A 21,280-nucleotide genomic window follows, 5' to 3' on the forward strand; every position below is an offset into this window, starting at 1 on the left:
TAATTGTCAGTTTCACCTTGTTATCAGATGGGGGGGCACGGGAGCAATGATATGTAAGTAAGAACAGAACCCGTCAGCCAGACCCAGGGGCGTATGAAGGCTCACCAGTGCCCTAAGCACCCCTTCTTTCCACACTGACCCCGTCCATTTTAGTTGTTGAGCTGCCTGACCAGATAGAGAATGCAGGTTGCAGCAATACAAACATTTATTCATAGGAGAACACCATACGCTGTACAAACTAAGCCAAGCTCGGGCTACATAAAGTTCTACAAAAATGCAACACAACATCTATTTTCATATTTCACAAGTTAAATGTGTCAAAGTGTTCCAATATTCACCCTTTCCCCAACCTTGTGGCACCCCCTTTGGCCCTGGTGCCCTAAGCACGTGCTTTGCTTAGCCAGTTTGGTGTCGTGGTTAAGTGCGCGGACTCTAATCTGGGAGAACCGGGTTTGACTCCCCACTCCTCCACTTGCACCTGCTGGTGTGACCTTGGGTCAGTCACAAGCTCTGGCACAGCTGTCCTTGAAAAAGAGCAGTTTCTGTCTGAGCTCTCTCAGCCCCACCCACCTCACAGGGTGTCTGTTGTGGGGAGGGGAAGGGAAAGGAGTTTGTAAACTGCTCTGAGACACCTTTGGGTAGTGAAGGGCGGAGTATAAATCCAATCTCTTCTTCTTCTTCTTCTTCTTCTTCATGGTTAATCCGCCCCTGGCCAGACCATTGAGACTTTGTGGGTCTTCAAGGGGTGCCCCCCCCCCTCACTGGACTCTAGCTTTGCTTTAGGAGAAGGCCGGAGGGAAGGCCGGAGGGAGGGCCGGAGGGAGGGAAGGTGCGGAGAGCTCCCGGGTGGCAGACAAGAGGCGCGTTGCGGACTGAGGAAAGGCTCCTGAGAAAGACCTCGGAGGCCGCGACGGGCCTAGTCGGGCGAGCCCCGCCATTTGCAACCCAGGTCGGCTCCACGCGGACGGGCCCGGATTCCCTCAGACCCCGTTTCCTCCTCCTCCTCGGAAGGTACACGGAGGAGGACCCGCCCCGGGAGGCTCCCTCAGAGGCAGGGCGGGAGGCGCCCCGCCGACTTCGCTTTCCCGCCCCCTCGCCTTTGAGGCGGCGCCATCGCCCAGCCGCCTCCGCTTCATCCGCCGCTGGGCCGGGGCCTGCAGGGGAAGGTAAGCCGGGGGGGCGGCTGCCGGAGTGGAGGAAACCGCTGGGCGGGCTTCGGGGCACCTGCCGGGGGTGGGGGTGGCGGTGGGAGTCCCCCGAGGGCGGAGAAGGGAGGCGTCCCCCGGTAGCGGCGGCGGGACGCTTGGCCTTCAGCCTCGTCTCGCTTCCGAGCCGCTTTAGCGCCTGACGGTCGCCACACGAACTCCCGACACCTTTACGTGCCTTTTTGAAGCAGACACGCGTCAACCTGTTCGCACGTAGCAGCCGCCTGGGCGGGGTAAAAGGCAACACGTGAACAGGTAGGCGCTCACGAGCGTTTACCCACACGGGAGAATGAAAAGGGGGGGGGGGTTAGGATGAAGCGCAGGACGTCGAGCTGCAAGCGGAGGCCCACCACGAATTGCACAGAAGGGGCGAAGCTGACTCGCTGGACTATTTATTTAGCTGCTTAGGCTTCTATCCCGCCCTCCCCACCTTGTAGGCCCAGGGCGGGTTCCAGACATACAGGTCTGCAAGCAATGCACATTTACAACTAAAGCATATTTCAAAAAGCCATTAAAAGCACCATAAAACCACTAACTGGAGCTGCGGTGGCTCAAGTGGTTAAGACGCTGAACTGCAGGCTGTGGATGGTCGGTAGTTCAGCAGTTCGAGACCCGAGTGTGCCGCGTGATGGAGTGAGCTCCGATCTCTAGGCTCATCTCCGTTTCAAAGCCGAAGAGCCAGCGCTGGCAGAAGACGCAGGACGTCGTTTCTGTGGTCATGTGGCCGGCATGACTAAACACGGTGGTACCTATTTATCTACTTGCAATTTCTTGCTTTCGAACTGCTAGATTGGCAGGAGCTGGAACTAGAGACAGGAGCTCACTCCATCATGCAGCACCCGGGTCTCGAACTGCTGAACTACTGACCTTCCACAGCCTGCAGTTCAGCGTCTTAACCACTTGAGCCACCACATCTGCGCCTCTGTGGCTGTTCGTACAACAGAACAAAGGTTGAGTCCTGTGGCATCTTTTAAGACCAACAATGTTTTATTCACGGTATAAGCTTATAGCTTGAATAAAACTTTGATGGTCTTAAAGGTGCCACTGGACTCAACCTTTGTTCTGCTGCTTCAGTCCAACATGGCTACCCCACCTGAATCTGTTCCTACAACAGAAAAGTCACTTAAATTAGGGGAAGACTCCTTAGACTGGGGGAACTTCATAACTGAGCTGAAATGAAAGGTGTGGTGGTGGAAAATCATAGCTGACGTATGGTGACCCCCATAGTGTTTTCAAGGCAAGAGATGTTCAGAAGTGGTTTGCCATTGACTACCTTCACATCACAACCCTGCTATTACTTAGAGGGCTCCCATCCAAATACTGGCCATCCAAATACTAGCTTAGCGTCCGAGATCTGATGAGATCGGGCTAGCCGATTTTAATCGATTAATGAATAAGCTTTGCGGAGGGGAGCAGTAGGAACAGGGTAGGATCCACACCAAGAAGTGCAAAAAAACAAGTGGTAGAGTGTAGGCCTGTGTTTGTGTGCACTCTTGTTCCACCTAACCTTTCCTAGTGTCTCCTTAACTTTTGGTACCCAGGTCATTTTTTCCTAGAATAGCATTGAAGGCACCCTTAGCTCAGAAAGTCACATGGATTTTCTCAGATGCGAGAACAATGGTGCCGCAGGACAGCTCAGTTATTGTGTCCTCTTGCTGTCCCAACTTGCTCTTTCCCCTGACCTTCAGGATTGAAGAATGGGACGATGTTCTCTGGGCAGCAGGGCTTCTAGGATTCCCTCATTTCTGTGGAAAACTTGTTCCTTCGAGATGATACGCTCCTACCAGATTGGTGGTTAGGAGCATGGACTCTAATTTGGGAGAACCAGGTTTGATTCCCCACTTGTCTACATGCAGCTTGCTGGTGTTACCTTGGGTCAGTTACAAGTATTTCAGAGCTGTTCTCTCATGAGCATTTCTCTCCGCTCTCTCAGCCCCACCTACCTCACAGGGTGTCTTTTGTGGGGAGGAGAAAGGAAAGGAGATTGTAAGCCGCTCTGAGACTCCTTCAGGTAGTGAAGGGTGGGGTATAAATCCAATCTCTTCTTCTATATATTGGCAAAGAGAGTTGGGATCAGTGTTGCAAGATTCGAAGTAACTCCGATGTGCTTAAAGATTACTTAATTTATTGATTTAAACTGAAGTGGGTTTATGTCCTAGGCACCTATGTGTTCATATCCAATTCAAGCTGCTATTTTATTCACAGCACTGTCCAATGTAGCCTTCTTTGGCTATAGTGATTTCTTAATTTTTAAAATTCTCAGAGAGGGATAGCATTTATTTAGTAGTGTAGAGCTACGAAATCCTAAAAACTGCAAAAATGATACCGCCCGTTGTATAGTATACCAGCCGTGGAACACTGATTTTCTTATAATTGTACCATCACCCCTTTGTTGGCTTAATTAGTTCACCTGTATTTTTCTCCCAAGAGATACTTCAGAATGTAAGACTATGGTGAGGAACTAGACACTGTGTTGGAGAAGGGGGGTGGGGAGGGAAGATGGCTATTAACCCATGCTTTATTTGTTAAAGTGGGGCATTTCTTGAATTAAATCTGTGTTTAGTGTTCTCATCCACACTCATCGTAGAGCTTTTACATTGGCCCGACTAAATATTTCCCCCTCAAAAAAATTAACTGGTCGGTATAACAAAGTCCCTTTCCATGAAAGGCAATGTATCTGTCCTCTAAAATCGATAGATTCAATCCATCACATTATCTTGGATTGTCAGTTGCATGCAGGTTCACGTAAGAAACTCCTTTCCTCTCCACTATACCCTAAACATTGTGTTAACGACAGAGTAAATGACAGAAACCCGGACATCACAGTTCTGGTTGCTAGGTTCTTGGCTGAAGCAGTTAAAGATAGATAACAAGCTTTCTGTATGATCTGCCTTATTTTGCTGTCTCTGTAACGCCTCCTTGCTCATATTTTATGACACCATGTATTTTATTGATATGCCATTAAAAGTATTTGATTTTTGTGTGTGTGTGTGTTCTCACCCTCTCTTGCCTTTTCTTTGTTGACAGACTATGGCAGCCTGCTTTCTGGCAGGAGTGGAGCAGCGGGGAAATGGATCGGCATTTCAGCAGTTTCACTGGCCAGCATTTAGTTTCTGGATGCAGTTCAGCGTGCTGATTAGGCGACGTGGGGCCTGTGTAGCTAAAGGAACTGTTATTACTGATATATGAGCGCTTGTGATCCATAAGATTTGCAGTGGATTCCTTATGAAATTTGCCAGTTATATACCAGGTAAAATGAACAAAAGTGCGTAGTGGGGCATTCATGGTGGCGGCCCAGCTTTATGTAGGTGTTTTCGACTCCACTTTTCTTCCCAGTTGAAAATCAAAGCAGCGTACAAAAATAAAGACAACAAATAGAGTACGCCATGTCTTGGGCTAGTACTGGATCCACTCTGCTGGCGCATTGTAGGCCATATAGCAGGGGAGGCCAAACTGTGGCTCGGGGGCCGCATGAGGCTCCTTCGCACATATTGTGTGGCTCCCGGGAGGGCGGCTGGGGAAGCGAAGGGAAGGGCATGCCTCCCCAATGGGTCTTCCCTTCCCTAGCCAGTGTTCCCCTCCCTGGGTGGGCTTGAAGTGGGGGGAGCAGAGAAATAAAGCAACTCTAACTTTATATGCGTTCTCAAAGTCCCCCTGCCCTCTGCCGACCATTTGTCTCTTTAAATCCCTTCTCCAAGCGAAGCCAGCTGATGAGGAGGGCTTGGGGGGCACATTTAAAGTTGCTTTCTTTCCACAAGCAAGTTTGGCCACCCCTGCCATATAGCATGTCCTCTGCCACTGGACCAGTGCTAACAGTGATGTACTTAAAACTGGTTTATACTTTTTTCTCTGTTAGGGTTTTAAAAAGTGTGTGTGAAGTTATAAATTTAAACTATAGGTTAGTGATGTAGATAAATGTGTTTTAAGCTCTTGGTTGTGATTTTTAAAAATTCCTGTATATGTCATTTTGTGGGGTTATGCACGTGTGTTTCTGGGGAAGTTGCAACTGACATGGCAGCCCAAGGTATCTGGGCACTGAAAACAACTGTTGATACTGGGACAAGTCCCTTATTGCTGGTCTGGGTGTGTATCTCATTCAGATATTACACAGTTCTCTATGGGACACACTGGAAAGATATTTGCTAAATACCAAAGCATCCTTTGGTGGGGTTTAAAAAGCTGCACAGGAAAACAGTCAATTTTATTGCTGTAATAGATTTTTTTTTTCATATTGAGACACTAACCGTTATTGCACAAATTTATACTCTTGCTGCTGGGTTGTTTCTGTAGGCCACTGAAACAGCCTAGATTTGAGAGACTCCTGAACAAGCTGAACGGGAAGCTCTTGGACGTTAAAGGTAAGGCAATTCTTTGCTGTCCTGCATAGTTTTGTGTTGTTTTGAAGGGCAGAAATGGAGTGCTTTTCTCTGTGTGCACTGAGTGACCTGGCATAAACAGGAGCTAGTGTGGGTGAAACTTCTCTTTGGGAGCAAAGAGCAGAACTTTATATGATGCAGTAGAATAATGTCTTCAAATATAAAGGTTCCTTTTATTAGGAGTGGCAAAACTGATACAAAAGAGCATGCAACCTTTCTGGTTCTTCAAAACTCTTTATTGGGCTGGATATTTTCAGATGGTGGGGGTGGGGGAGATGTTTCAGGCCATGTTTCTAAGACTCTGTATTATAAGCATCCTCTGTGAAATGCTGAGCATGTATATAGATCGGAAATGGTGCTGGTGTCAGGTTGCATCCTTGGCTTTCTGGGTGGAGAAGCAAAAAAAAAAGAAAAAGGGGAAAACATGGAAGCATTCAGTTGAAAAAAATAAAAACCAGTAATTGATCAAATGTCTCTTTGATACCATACAAAACACTCAGGTCTTTAGAAGTCTGAGAGCACTGGAACACTGTGACTGTTAACCTATTATCATCATCATCATCATCATCATCATCATCATCTCAAGGCAGCTTACAATAAATAAATAAAATATGATAAAACAATAAAAACAATTATAAAACCCATAAAAAGTCACAATTCGACTACTGAGATTACCCTTGTTTGATATACAAGATAAATAATCAAATAATCAAACTACCAAATTGGGTAGTTCTACCTTCTGTTGTTGGGAGAAATCCATAAACACGTCCTTTCCCAGCCCTTTTAGTCTCCAGTTTACAAATCCCTCTCAGTTTGGTGTAGTGGTTAAGTGTGCGGACTCTGATCTGGGAGAACCGGGTTTGATTCCCCACTCCTCCACTTGTACCTGCTGATGTGACCTTGGGTCAGTCACAAGCTCTGGAACAGCTGTCCTTGAAAAAGAGAAGTTTGTGTCAGAGCTCTCTCAGCCCCACCCACCTCACAGGGTGTCTGTTGTGGGGAGGGGAAGGGAAAGGAGTTTGTAAGCCGCTCTGAGACTCCAAGTGAAGGGCGGGGTATAAATCCAATCTCTTCTTCTTCTTCTTCTTTATCAGCTGTTGGAAGAGCTTGCAGGTAGTCACAATGGTCCAAACCAAAAACCAGATAGATACTATGTGGTTTGTGTTCGGGATTTTGCTTGGACCTACGATCTCTGACCTAAATAACAGGATATTTAAAATACCAGTTGGGAGGGGGCTGTCTTCTTACATGGAGACAGTGATGGTAGCAGTGATGTTGGCGGCTTTCAGACAAGACTGTAGTGGTTAAACTCCGCCTGCAATTTTTCTTGATTCTGGTTTATGAACGAACAGTGTTCCCAACCTCCTTTATATAGTGGGTTTGATCCAGTGATAATTTCTGCTGCTGGAAAGGATTTCTTTGAGCAGAATAGGATTTTCTTGCCTCCCAGATCTCTGCTTAAGATGTTTCCAGAAATTCTGCTGCTGGTGAGGATGGGGCACCCTAAATTGCACAAGGGGCAAACGGGGGGGGTACTGCAGTAGAGAAGGGGGAAGTTGGTGAAAATTGCTACTTTTTGGGTAGCAGAAGTCTAGTGCTGGATTCAAGCCGATGTAATGGAGGTCAGAGAGTAATTCCCGTTGGTTTCCACGTGGCGTTGATGTAATATTGTGAGGCAAAGCACCCTGTTTCCTCCTGAAGGTTAATGTGAACATTAGTGGGCTTACTCCAGCTTTGTAAGTGTCTGTAATTAATCCATCAGGCTCTTATAACTGTCAAGAATGTGGCAATTAGTTTGTCCTGTCCATAAAATGGGGGGGGGGGGAGAGAGAAGAGGAGAATACAATCTTCTAGAGAATTCCTGTGAATGTGGGCCCTGTTTGGGTTTGGAGTATCACCTGATGTCAGAGGGCCAAAGTGTATAATCGAGCTAGAGATTAAGGGAAGGTGACTGCTGACTTGGTGACTTCATAGGACAGAGCTATGGACTATGCTGAATCATAGAAACACGCTTGACCCTCTGTTCCTCAGGACTCTGAAATTCTGTGACCCTGCCATCTAACGTGTTAGACAAAAAAAGTCAGCTTTTATTGTTTTTGTGCTATTTAATGAAGAAGACTGTGTTGCCTAATGGTATTCTTTTCCTTGTTATCTAATAAAACTTTTCGTATGTTTTAAAGAAAAAGTCTGGTTTTTTCTGTGCAGACAGCTTCAGGGACCCACAGGTCTGTGCGCTGCTGGCCAGTTACAGGGCCAGTGGCTCGCGGGGACCCACATCTGGGTCTTGACAAATATATTTTGCGTCAAAGCGGCACATTTTGTCCAATTATCTATTTTTTTCTGTCATTTGGTTGGCTTTTCTCCTGAGGATTTATTTTCTTTCCAAGTTCTCTTTGCTCTTCACCCCTTTTAGATATGTAAATGACATGAACAGAATTGCTCTTTCCAATAGATTGCATTTTGAAATTTTTTTACCTTTTGCTTATTTTTCTGACCACCTTTAAACAGATTATACAATATATTAGTCAAAAAGAAGATGCTGGATGTTGGGAAGTGGCCGGTGTTTGCTCTCCACTCGCAGGAGGAGCTAAAATTAATCCGCCAGGCCTGTGTATTCGGTAGCGCGGGCAATGAAGTGCTGTACATCACTGAAAACGATGAGGTACCTTTCAAAGAACCTGACTGTTGAGTGATTTGATGCCTGTTACTATCAGAGCTGTGGATGTGCCATGATTGAACACGAGGTCAGAATGTTGATCTCCTGAAAATATCCGTTTGTATAGTTTTCAAAGAGCAGGTTTTCTCTTCCTCATGACTTAAAAGGGCAGGCCAAGTTTCTAGTCCTCAAAATGCAGACCTGAAAGCCCGGTGAGCCTCCCAAAGGACAAAGAGAGGCTTGGTAGGATTTATAGGGCATGGGGTTGCGGTGCCCTGAACCTGTAAAGTGCTGTCAAGTCGCAGCCGACTAATGGCAAATCCATCGTGTTTTCAAGGCAAGAGAAGCAGAGGTGGTTTTTGCCATTGCCGGCCTCTTCGTAGCATTCCTATAGTCGTTGGTGGCAGGCCCGTAGCTAGGATTTTGTGGCTGGCGGGGCCACTATTATTTGCCATAATGAAGCCGCCCTGAGCCTGCTCTGGTGGGATAGGGCGGGATATAAATTAGAATATAAATAAATAAATAAATAAATAATAAAGAGAGTGGCGCATTCCCCCTTTCCATCTCCTCCTGCAAGATTTAAAAGGCCCTCCAGCTGAAAGACGGGCCACATGCTCCCCACCAATCAGCTGGTAAAAGGTAAAGGTTCCCTTGCTCGAAAGCCAGTCGAATCCAACTCTAGGGTTGCGGTGCTCATCTCCGTTTCAAAGCCGAAGAGCCAGCACTGTCCAAAGACATTTCCGTGGTCATGTGGCCGACATGACTAAACACCAAGGCGCACGGAACGCTGTTACCTTCCCACTGAAGTGGTACCTGTTTATCTACTTGCAATTTCTTGCTTTCGAACTGCTAGGTTGGCAGGAGCTGGAACCAGAGACGGGAGCTCACTCCATCATGCGGCACTCGGGTCTCGAACTGCTGAACTACCGACCTTCCACAGCCTGGAGGGCCCTTTAAACCTTGCAGGAGGGGAGGGGGAGGGACGCGTGCCACCCCCTGCTTCTTTTCAAAAGCATTTAAAGGATCCCTTTAAATGCTTTTGGGAAGAAGCAGGAGGGCTTTAAGGAAGGGGGTGGAGCCCCCAATGGACCCACCGTAGCTACGGGCCAGCTTGGTGGTCTCCCATCCAAATACTAACCAGGGCTGACCCGGCTTTGCTTCCAAGAGCTGAAGAGGCCATGCTAGCCTTGACTCCCCACCCCTTTTTCCTGTTGAGTCACAGCTGACTTATGGCGCCCCCTGGTGGCCTTTGTTCAGAGGTGGTTTGCCATGGCCTGCCTCTGTGTCGTGACCCTGGTATTCCTTGGAGGTCTCCTATCTAAATACTAGCTAGATACCTGCTTATCTTCCAAACTCTGACAAGATCAGGTGAGCCTAGAATATCCAGGATGGGGAATCCCATGACTGATATAATATATGCTATTATAAAAGGTAAAGGTTCCCTTGCTCGAAAGCCAGTCGAATCCGACTCTAGGGTTGCGGTGCTCATCTCCGTTTCAAAGCCGAAGAGCCAGCGCTGTTCCCTTCCCACCGAAGTGGTACCTATTTATCTACTTGCAATGTCTTGCTTTCGAACTGCTAGGTTGGCAGGAGCTGGAACTAGAGATGGGAGCTCACCCCGTCTTGCGGCACCCGGGTCTTGAACTGCTGAACTACTGACCTTCCACAGCCTGCAGTTCAGCGTCTTAACCACTTGAGCCACTGCAGCTCCTATATGATATTATACACATGCACAAACAGCCTTCATTATTAGTTAATAATTGGGTGTTCCAGTGTCTAGTAAAAACTATTCTTGCTCTGGTCAATATACTCAGCACCATTATTCTAAACATTATTCGTACTGTTCCCATACAATTCAGTACAAAAGATTTTGGACACATTGAAAGTTCAGTTTTCTGTACATCTCAAATTACTCCATGTACTGTTTCCCAGAAAATGTTTACAATGTTTTGAAGGACATATTTTAGTTGAATTCCTTTCTGCACTCCAAATAAGCTTAGCTTCGAATTATAAACCTTCATTTTTCATTTAAGAGAATTTAAAGTTTGCAGGGATTGAAACAAGCTTATCTACTTCTTCACATGTAAACTTGATTTTTTATTTGGTCGGATTGTTTCCAAACATAAACGAGTGATTTCTTTTTGTCCCCACATACTGCAAAATACGGAGGAATATGATGCAGTAAAGAGGATTTGGGAATTGTAGATGTCGACATTTTACAGGAATTGTAATTAGCTAATACTGTACATTGCCTTATAGAATTATTATCTTATAGAATTATTATCTAACTTATTAAAATTTTGAAATAGAAAGAAAAGTGAATAAAACCTCTCTCTACAAACCCTCAGTCATTCTCATGAAAAATTTGTACCTTTTGTTTTGTGGGAAGGCATAGGGCCCTCAAGTTTTCCTACTGTTTCCCCATCTTTACTAAACACCCCTACCTCTGGAGACTTTGGCAAAACCAAGTCCCGGGTGGGGGATCTTGGGCAATGCTTTACCCAGTGCTGTTTGGGATTGGTGAACGTGTGCATTAGGAGACTCCAGGTGGGGCAGCCAAGGCAGAAGCACCACGCACAGCTTTCACCTGAAGGACTCAGTGGCTTCCCAGGCAGCCAATCAACATGCAGTGACAAGTGCCAGAATCTAGATTCAGGAAGGTAGTCATGTTGGTCTGAAGCAATAGAACAAAGGTTGAGTCCGGTAGCACCTTTAATACCAACAAAGTTTAATTCTGGGTATAAGCTTTTGTGCACATGAGAGCTTATCCCCAGAGTTAAGATTTTTTTGGTCTTAAAGGTGCCACTGGATTCAAACTAAGTTCCAGAATGTATTGCTGCTCACTTGATTAGCAGGCTGCTGTGCATGCACATTGTATGCTGACTCTTCCCCGGAGAATATTGCAGGGAAATATTTGTTTGTTGCTTAAACGCGGTGCTTTTCGTCCCTACTGGTGCTGCCTTTGGGCAGAGGTCCCACAACAGAACCTGTGATTTTGAGTGGCAGCAGACAGGCCGGCCTGGGATGGTGGGAGACACTGTTTGCCAGCATCCTTGCCCAGGGTTACCTCCTCTAAAGGAGACCGGAACAGCGGGCTTTGCTGTGAATGTCTCTTTTTTGGGGGATCCTTTCCTGTCAATATTGTTTGGTTCTGCTGATTTTCTGCAGGATTTCTCTGCAGGGTTCATTTCCCATCTGAAACTCAGTGCGTGCATCAGTTTGGGGTGGGGTGGGGAGAATCTAATTCCCTTTTCTTTCTAGAAAAAAGTTTGAGTCCAGTGGCGCCTTTAAGACCAACAAAGTTTTATTCTCAAAGTTTAAGCTTTTGTGTGCAAAGCACACTTCTTCAGACATGTGCTTTGCAAATGAAAGCGTACACTTTGAATAAAACTGTGTTGGTCTTAAAGGTGCCACTGGACTCAAACTTTGTTCTGCTGCTTTGGACCAACACAGCTACCCCACCTTTAATTTTCTTTCTAGTATTTGTTCCTAGTTTTGCTGTTGCTGTTTAAGAACATAAGAGAAGCCAGTGTTGGATCAGGCCAATGGCCCATCCAGTCCAACACTCTGTCACACAGTGGCCAAAAACACCAGGCGTGTGGAAGGTGTTTGTTTGTTGCATAGAAGCTTCTTTTGGCCTGATTGAGTGCAGAATTTTTCTTCCAGGTGGGATTTCTGGGTTCAGATTGGGAGAGGATCTCTTCTGTAAGTCCTGCCTTCAGTCAGGCTGGCGGGGCGCAGGGGGATCGCCCTGACCACACTTTCCTCGTATCTCCAGAGGGAAGGAACATTCTCACTAAGTCAAATGTGCTGTTCTGTACTAACCATATAACTCTGGAACAGGTTTTCGCCCTTGGCACGAACTGCAATGGCTGTTTGGGAATAGGAGATACACAAAGCACCATCCAACCACGACGAATAGATATATTATGCGGCAAGAAGATAGCTTGCCTGAGCTGTGGGACAGGCCCTCACGTTGTGGCAGCTACTACCGGTATGTTCTGTGCTTTGAAACTCAGCAGTATGTGTGAGTCGAACCCTTTGATGGGAATATTGGAGAGCCATTCTAGTGTGGAGAGGCAGTGCTATATAGTGGTTAAATTATTATGATGTGCAGTCCTGGGTTTACTCTGTTATGAAACTCTATGCATGACCTTAGACCTGGTCTCTCCTTCTCTCTCTCTCCCTTTCTTTCTCTCAAACTGGAGAGCCAGTTTGGTGTCGTGGTTAAGTGCGCGGATTCTAATCTGGCAGAACCGGGTTTGATTCCCCCACTCCTCCACTTGCACCTGGCTGGATGACCTTGGGCAAGCCGTAGTTCTGATAAGAGCTGTTCTTGAAAAAAAGAGCAGTTTCTGTCAAGAGCTCTCTCAGCCCCACCTACCTCACAGGGTGTCTGTTGTGGGGAGGGGAAGGGAAAGGAGTTTGTAAGCTGCTCTGAGACACCTTTGGGTAGTGAAGGGCGGGGTATAAATCCAATCTCCTCCTCCTCTTCTTCTTTCCCCCCAAGCCTAACCTGCCTCAGAAGGCCGTTGTGATGACAAAGTTGAGAAGGGAATGTACATCACCCCAGGTCCGTAGCCAGGATTTTGTGGCTTGTGGGGCAAATTTTTTTCTGGTGGGGCTGAAGTTCACAGTGCAGAAAGAAAAGCCGTTGAGCCAAGAGAAAGCTGTTGCCAGGATAGCTCTCTAAATGGCAAGCTGTCCACCACTTTAGATGACAGTTCTCAGCTGCTGCAAGTTAATCACTTCTGCCAGCCTAAGGAACAATTCTGATGACAGGCCAGCAGGTGGGGGTGATGACTTCTATAGTCCAGGAAGCTAGCACTTAGGCAGAAAAACTCTCTTAAAGGAGACCCGTTTCTTGACACAGAGTTAGAAGGGATCCTAGAGGTCACCTACTCCAACCCCCTTGTTCAGTGCAGGAATTCGTCAACTACAGCACCCCACTCTGCTTAAAGGAGCACACACCTTTTAAAAATGTTTTAATATGACTGGAAAAAAAGCATTTACAAGAGACATTCTTGTGGTGCTCTGCCTTTAAGAAAGGGGGCAGGGCCCCCCAAAAGCCCCACCTTAGCTACAGGCCTGCGTCGCCCTGAGTTTCTAGGAGAAAGTGTGGGATAAAATAATATTTAATTTGTACCTGTGAGAGGAATGCAGGATACACTTTTACGATGATATCAACAGGATTTAAAGATTAGATTCTGGGAGCTTGGTTTTTATTTGATTTCCTGTATTTTGCCATTGGTAGAATGGAACAGTCTTCAGTATCTGACAGAATGTTATAATTTTGGGGAACACTTCTGTCAGGATGAAGAAAGCTGACAGGAAGAAAGCTGGTTCATTTGAAAGATGGTGGAGGAGAGTCTTAACAGCTATCGTGAACCTCCAAAAAGGCAAATAAGTGGGGTTCTAGATCAAATCAAAGCTGCGGTGGCTCAAGTGGTTAAGACGCTGAACTGCAGGCTGTGGAAGGTCGGTAGTTCGGCAGTTCGAGACCCGAGTGTGCCGCATGACGGAGTGAGCTCCCGTCTCTGGCTCCAGCTCCTGCCAACCTAGCAGTTCGAAAGCAAGAAATTGAAAGTAGATAAATAGGTACCGCTTCGGTGGGAAGGGAACAGCGTTCCGTGCGCCCTGGTGTTTAGTCATGCCGGCCACAGGACCACGGAAACGTCTTCGAACAGCGCTGGCTCTTCAGCTTGGAAACGGAGATGAGCACCGTGACCCTAGAGTCGGACTCGACTGGCTTTCGAGCAAGGGAACCTTTACCTTTACCTAGATCAAATCAAACTTAAACTCTCCCTAGAAGCTAAACTTACTAAATTGAGCCTATCCTACTTTGGTCACATCATGAGAAGACAAGACTCACTAGAAAAGACAATAATGCTAGGAAAAGTTGAAGGCAGCAGGAAAAGTGGAAGACCCAGCATGAGATGGATGGACTCAGTCAAGGAGTCCACAAAGGCCTTCAGCTTGCAAGACCTGAGCAAGACTTTTTGGAGATTATTGATTCATAGGGTTGCCATAAGTCAGAAGTGACTTGCCGGCAGTTAACGCATGCGCAGATCTGTGTGTGACAAAATGAAAGCATCCTTGTTGACGGTATTTAGAACTCGGGTCACGAAAGTTTCACAAGCATACAGAGGCAGGGTGAGCAGCCCAACGAGGGAAAAGAGGGATGGAAATCTACTGCATTTGAGGATCCCATGTGTGAAAATGCTAAGGTTGGAGCCGGGCTTTCTTGGTTCTTCCCCTAATTATTAGGACACATGAATGTGTTTGCATTCTGTGCTTCTTGTTGAATGTCATTCAGCTTTCCAGGAAAAGGTTAGAATCTTTTCTTGGGAGGGAAGCCGCTCTTGCAGATGATGCAGCCAGCTTTGATCTCACAGAACTCCCTGTTTGCAGCAAGGTTAGAATCTGTGAAAGCAGAAACATGCAAGGCGATTGGCTTGGGGTCTGGAAACAGGATGTTCCCTCTAAGCTGTGGAGTCTTGTGGGCAAAAATTCTACTTTCTGAGCTACTGGCATTAAAGTTGTGAGCCAGTGATTTGATTACTGCATAACTTAGTTTGCTCTGGAGCCCTACTTCCTGAGCTAAGGCAAAAATGGGTGAACCAGAGGCTAAAAAACTGTGAGCTAGCTCACACTAACTCAGCTTAGAGGGAACACTGGTGCTGAACATATCCTGTTTCCTCAGAACTATACAAGAGTTCCATTTTTTTTTTAAAGAGACAGTATGGCGTAGTGTGGTTAGAATGTCTGGCTATGACTTTGTAGGCCTGGGTTCAGATCTCCACTGAGCCGTGACGCTCATTGGTTGACCTGGAATCCAGCACTCTGTCTCACCAGGTTGTGGTGAAGATATAGGAAAGCATATTCTAACTTAAGCTCCTTATAAGAAGAGTGAGATAAAAGTTTGGTGTAGAGGTTAGGAGCATGGACTCTAATCTGGGAGAACCGGGTTTGATTCTCCACTCTTCCATGTGCAGCTGCTGGTGTGACCTTGGGTCAGTCGCAAGTTCTTTCAGAGCTGTTCTCTCAGGAGCAGTCCTCGAAAGAGCTCTCTCAGCCCCATCTACCTCACAGGGTGTCTGTTGTGGGGAGGGGAAGGGAAAGGAGATTGTAAGCCGCTCTGAGACTCCTTCGGGTAGTGAAGGGCAGGTTATAAATCCAATCTCTTCTTTGTCTAAAACTGTGGTAGATTCCCCCCCCCTAATAATCCCTTTTTAAAAAGCATGCTTCTTTTAGCATTGACGAGTAACCAGTGGTCAACAAAAGTGGACATTCCGTACCCTTACTACAGCTAAAAGACTCATATTGTAACATTGGAAAGATAAAAGCCCACCTCTGGTGAATCAATGGTTTCAGGACCTTAGAACTCTATCAGTATTTAAACACATGGCATATTGACGGAAATTGTGCATGGACTGAGATATTTGGAAACCATTTATAGAAATTTGTGTGTAGATCCACTGCCATTTTTGTTGTATCTTTGTCTTTATATGTATCCTTTTCTATCTTTTAAAAAGTATCTTATTTGCTTGCTTGATTTTGGGCTCCCCCCCTTCTTCTTTTTTATTTGAAAGAAAGAAATAATTTTTAAAAAGCATTTTAACAGTAGGAAGATCCCTCGAAATGGTTACTATCAGTGTTCCCTCTAAGCTGAGTCAGTGTGAGCTAGCTCACAGCTTTTTAGCCTCAGGCTCACACATTTTTGTCTTAGCTCAGGAAGGATGGCTCTAGAGCAGATTAATTTATGCAGGAGTCAAATCGCTCACTCACAACTTTAATGCTAGTAGCTCACAAAGTAGAATTTTTACCAAGACTCCACAGCTTAGAGGGAGCATTGGTTACTATACCCCCTCACCCTTTTGTTTCAACTATTAACATTTAGGTTTTGGGTTTGTTTGCAAAGAGTGAACTGGAAATTTAATGTCTGATGTTCTTTTTAAGTAGAGGTTAAATCGTAATTGTTGGTTATTTGCTTTGTTTACATCCTGTTTTCCTGTGGAGCATAAATTTATAACATAAAAAATACAAAGTAAAAACCGCTATTAGAAACTTCAAAGACAGATAATGTCAGTCGAAGCAGTAGCTAATGTGTAATCCGCCTTGAGTCCAAGTGAGAAAGGCGGACTATAAGTAACATAATGGGCGGGGCCGTACGGGCAAAGGTAGTCTGCAAATTAGAGGAGAAAGTACAGAAGAACTTTTTGGGGTCAGAGCCGCAGCCATTACTTACCTTTCCTGTCCTTTTAGAAAAAGAAAAGGTGGATTGTTCATAATACGATCAGCTTTTACAAAATGCTTTTTAAAGCCGTCTTTCTCCCCCTTTTATCATAGATGGAGAACTGTACACGTGGGGTCACAACTCTTACAGTCAGCTGGGAAACGGAACTGCCAATCACGGCATACTCCCTTGCCAAGTCTCCACCAACTTGGCAAACAAAAAAGTGATTGAAGTTGCCTGCGGCTCTCATCATTCTATGGTTTTAACATCAGATGGGGAGGTAAGAACGGCTGTTACTGTGTAAACAAGTTGCTTTTGAGTACTCTGCTATGTAATGTCCTGACTTGGATGGCCCAGACTGGCTCAGTCTTGTCAGAGCTCAGAAGCTAAGCAGGGTTAGCTCTGGTTAGTACTCGGATGGGAGTTGTCCAGGGTTGCTGTGCAGAGGGCAGGCAATGGCAAGCCATCTCCTGATGTTTCCTGCTTTGAAAACCCTGTGGGGTCACCCCAAGTCGGCTGCGACTTAACAGCACTTTCCACCACCACATGTCCAATTCCCCATGCATTCAAAATAAATCCACGTTTGAAGAACAAAGTCAAATTTATTATAAAGCGATGGTTAGATCAGGAACACAAGAATTGTTAGAAATAACTACAGACCCCAAAGGGTAACATAATAAAGGAACTTGAACCAGGTTAGGACCAATGAGTCCAATTCCCGCTGGCGGGAGTGTAGATAAAATTAGCGCCCAATTCCTTGGGAACACAACGGTTCTACAACATAAACACAAGTTCAGTTCTCAGGCTTCAGATACATAATAAGCAAAGCAACGCCATAACTCCATCCCACCTCCAGCTGGTTGACCTTGAGCAGTTCCGCAGATGTAGCAAGCAAAAGAAAGTAAACACCTACACAGGAGGGTACAGGGGGGGGGGGAAGGGACAGAGCACAATCCAACGGTTACGATGTAACACACCACTCTATGGCAGCTTGCTGACACCACACTCTATACAAAGAAAGTGGGTGTGCTGGCTCAGCTGGTTACCACGGTGACCACACACTGGACACTGGAGACACAGTCTGGAATCAAGTCAAATAACAGAGCCAAGGGTCAGAGAGCCGGGAAATCAGTCCAAGGCTGCAGGGGCGAGGAGCAAGGAGCGATTGCTACAAGCTAGGAGCGGATCCGAGCTTGCAATGTTGCTACCGCGCTGAAGCAGGCGCGTGGGGTGTTTACGAACAAGTCCTCCTTTCCCTGGGAGTCAATCTGCCAAGACTCACAGCTCCTCACATTGCTTTTGCAAGAGCTGCAGGCTGGCACTCTTCCTTCGCTCTTGCACATCTAGCCGCTGTTGTGCCCTGCGTCTGGGACACTCAGGAGAACTAGGTGAGGATTGTCCGAAGACATTTCCGTGGTTATGTGGCCGGCATGACTAAGCACCAAGGCACATGGAACGCTGTTACCTTCCCACTGAAGTGGTCCCTATTTATCTACTTGCAATTTCTTGCTTTCGAACTGCTAGGTTGGCAGGAGCTAGAACTAGAGACGGGAGCTCACTCTGTCATGCGGCGCACTTGGGTCTCGAACTGCTGAACTACCGACCTTCCACAGCCTGCAGCTCAGCGTCTTAACCACTTGAGCCACCGCAGCTCCATCTAGTTGCCCCCAAAAGCCTTTAAGGCCTGGAAATGGAAAAAGCCTAAAAGAAGTAGAGCAATTCCCTGGGTGGCCTGGGAAAAGAGATGTCCAAAATAGAACAAAGTTCGAGTCCAGCGGCACCTTTAAGACCAACAAACTGAAAAGGGAGGTTTAGGCCTACCAGATTGGTGATTATATTTTCAGGCTGCCTCCATGCTATGGATTAGGGATTGGATTAAATTAGAGGATTTAAGAACTCTGAAGCTGGAGGGGCATGATCTGTTAATAGGTTGGCATGCTTTTACTTGGTACGCCAAGCAAAATGTATACTCTCACTTTAATAACCATTGGTTGAGAAAGGCTTTATTAAAAACGTGGAAAGCCTGAAGCTTTTTCAAATCCAAATCTTATGCTAAAAAACAGATACGTTACATATGGAGAGCTACTTGACAAGAATGGAAAATTAAAAACACAGAATGTTTTGGAAGCTCAGGAAATTGTATTAACATGGTGGGAGAGAAACTAGCTGGAGTCTAGGTGGGTTAAAGATAAGCAAACAGGATTTAACAAGGACCAATTACAATTTGATAAGGTGTAATGGGGGCTGAAGAGAAACTTATTCGAAAATTTTATAACTATTTGCTAGATGATAAAATGCAAGATGAGGAAGTTAAATCCACAATGATAAACTGGGCTAAAAATATAGGACATAATATCGAATGGGCCAAATGGGAGAAAATGTGGAGAAATATGAAAAAAATGAAGGCAACCTCCATGAAGGAAAATCTTTTTAAAATGTTCCACCGCTGGCACCTTACCCCAGCAGTTTTAGCAAAGTGTTATTCAAATGTATCGGAGAAGTGCTGGAAGTGCAAAACTGAGAAAGGTACCTATCTTCATGTCTGGTGGACGTGTATGAAAATTCAGAAGTTTTGGAAAGAAGTACATAGTGTCTTGGTACAAATTTTTAGAAAGCCAATTCCTTTAGCTCCGGAGATATTACTGAACATAATGCCGGATAACTGGGAAAAAGTAGATGAACATCTGCTCACCCACTTGCTCACTGCAGCAAGAATTACTTTGGCAAAATATTGGAAGCAGGAAAATATTCCAGAAATGGAAGAATTTATAGAAAAATTTACAGAGATTGCAGAAATGGATAACCTGACAATGAGGTTACAGGAGAGAGAAGAAAGCACACACAAGAATATTTGATTAAAATTTTATGAATGGCTGGAGAATGAAGTATAGAAGGAATAATCAGTTGAACTGGGTATTGATATGATATGTTTTGCTGACGAGAACAGAAAAATTATTTGTGAAGAATCTTATATGTTGTTTGTGTTTGATGGAAAACTAATAAAAGAGAAACTCAAAAAAAAAAAAAAAGGCCAACAAAGCTTAATTCTGGGTATAAGCTTCCGTGTGCTTATTACCAGAATTAAGCTTTGTTGGTCTTAAAGGTACCACTGGACCAGTCCTGTAGCTAGGGATATTTCTAGGAGGGGGCCTGGGGGGCCTCCGACAGTTAAGTGAAACTCCTTAGAAGCCAGCCTTCCCCTAAGGCAGCCCTGCACCCCCGCCAGACTCCAGGGCGGCGGGGGGGGGGGGGGGAATGCCCAGCAGCCGTAGCTTCATCTCTCTCCTGGAGCACTGCATACCTGCTGAAGTTGTGAAGCTAGGCAGGGAGTGGCCAGCCCAGGAGGGAGGGGCCCAGAAGAAATGCTAGTGGGCCGGGCCCAGTGGGCCCCACGTTAGCTACGGGCTTGCACTGGACAAACTTTGTTCTGTTGCTTCAGACCAGCATAGCTACCCACCTGAAGATTTCTAAAATGTTAGTGTTTTCTTGACTGGCTTGGCTCTGGGGGCAGGGAGTTTTGCCTCTGATCTTTGCTGCAGGGACTTTAACTGGGCAGCAGGCCCGGCCGTCACTCACTGCCTGCACGGGCCCAGATTAGGAGGCTGGGTGTGTGAGTGAGAAATGTGGCTAACTGCATTAGAAAGGCACCACTTGGTGCCAGAACCCGTTCAGAAGAAATGAAGTTGTTGTCCCAGAATGTATAGGGAAAAATCTGTTTAGTTTCAAACCTTCGACATGCTAGGGTTTTACATGCAATAAGAAAAAGCCGACAGTTCCGTCAAATATGGGATTACATCAGCGTAATATAGTTTGTCAATCGCTGGCTTCTCTCTGCAGGTCTACGCGTGGGGCTATAACAACGCAGGGCAAGTCGGATCTGGCTCAACAGCCAATCAGCCCATTCCACGAAGGGTTACCAGCTGTTTACAAAATAGGATCGCAATTGGCATTGCTTGCGGCCAGATGTGCTCGGTGGCTCTGGTAGAAAATGGTGAGGTAAGAGTGTTCGTTGGTGTTACCAGCGTGGTGACTGCGTCTGATTGTTTTTGTACAACGTTGGTGGTGTAAATACCGCTGGGCATTGCGGAGTGAAACTGTGATCGTAATTTGCCCACATGCGGTGGGGGTTTTTTTTGTCACATGCTGTGCATTGTGCACGCAAGCTTCAATGCTTAGTCATGTTGCATGACATCTTGAAGTCTATGCAGAGCTGAGAAAAAAACCCTCATAACCCACGAACTTGGCAACACTAATGCAGAAGAATGTTATATTCAGGCTTCCCCAAACAGAAGTCTTGAACTCTTACAAAACTTTATTCGGAGTGAGACATGTTTTTTTCAAAAAAACCTGAGAACTAGAGGGGAAAAGTCCAAGGCACCAGTGTTCCCCCTAAGCTGAGTTAGTGTGGGCTAGCTCACAGTTTTTTAGCCTCTGGCTCACAGATTTCCGTCTTAGCCCAGGAAGGATGGCTTCAAAGCAAACTAATTTATGCAGCAGCCAAAATCGCTCGCTCACCATGCCAGTAGCTCACAAAGAAGAATTTTTGCTCACAAGACTCTACAGCTTAGAAGGAGCATTGCTAGGCACTAATGTGTCAACAAAGTCCTTGTTAAGTATGCCATTAAGTATGTTTTCTGACATCTCAACCTTTATCACAATTCTGACTTCCTATGACTGTTCAGGAAAAGTTACAATCAAAGGATTTCTTATGTCTTTGAGACCCCCATGTCTTTGGGTGACCTTGGGCTAGTCACAGTTCTCTCAGCACTCTCTCAGTCCCACCTACCTCACAGGGTGTCTGTTGTGG

General features: G+C 45.9%; 2 protein-coding genes across 2 annotated transcripts in view; one reads left to right on the top strand and one right to left on the bottom strand.

Annotated features, from left to right (window-relative positions):
• The window catches only part of LOC107112859 (zinc finger protein 883-like), a gene marked incomplete at its 3' end in the record, with an annotated part of 37,357 nt that extends 32,764 nt beyond the window's left edge, over positions 1-4,593 (bottom strand). Inside the window, exons 1-2 of the mRNA XM_015414058.1 lie at positions 4,589-4,593; positions 1,098-1,429 (exon numbers count right to left, since the gene is read on the bottom strand). Coding sequence (XP_015269544.1) covers positions 1,098-1,429; positions 4,589-4,593 — 337 coding nt within the window. The remainder of the gene's footprint in view (positions 1-1,097; positions 1,430-4,588) is intronic.
• A 3,507-nt stretch (positions 4,594-8,100) lies between these two features.
• RCBTB2 (regulator of chromosome condensation (RCC1) and BTB (POZ) domain containing protein 2) overlaps positions 8,101-21,280 on the top strand; it is a 40,274-nt gene continuing 27,094 nt past the window's right edge. Inside the window, exons 1-4 of the mRNA XM_015414143.1 lie at positions 8,101-8,243; positions 12,081-12,231; positions 16,587-16,753; positions 20,311-20,469. Coding sequence (XP_015269629.1) covers positions 8,118-8,243; positions 12,081-12,231; positions 16,587-16,753; positions 20,311-20,469 — 603 coding nt within the window. The 5' untranslated portion in view covers positions 8,101-8,117. The remainder of the gene's footprint in view (positions 8,244-12,080; positions 12,232-16,586; positions 16,754-20,310; positions 20,470-21,280) is intronic.

This window comes from Gekko japonicus, unplaced genomic scaffold (assembly GCF_001447785.1).
Source record: "Gekko japonicus isolate JY-2015 unplaced genomic scaffold, Gekko_japonicus_V1.1 scaffold1230, whole genome shotgun sequence".
NCBI lineage: Eukaryota > Metazoa > Chordata > Lepidosauria > Squamata > Gekkonidae > Gekko > Gekko japonicus.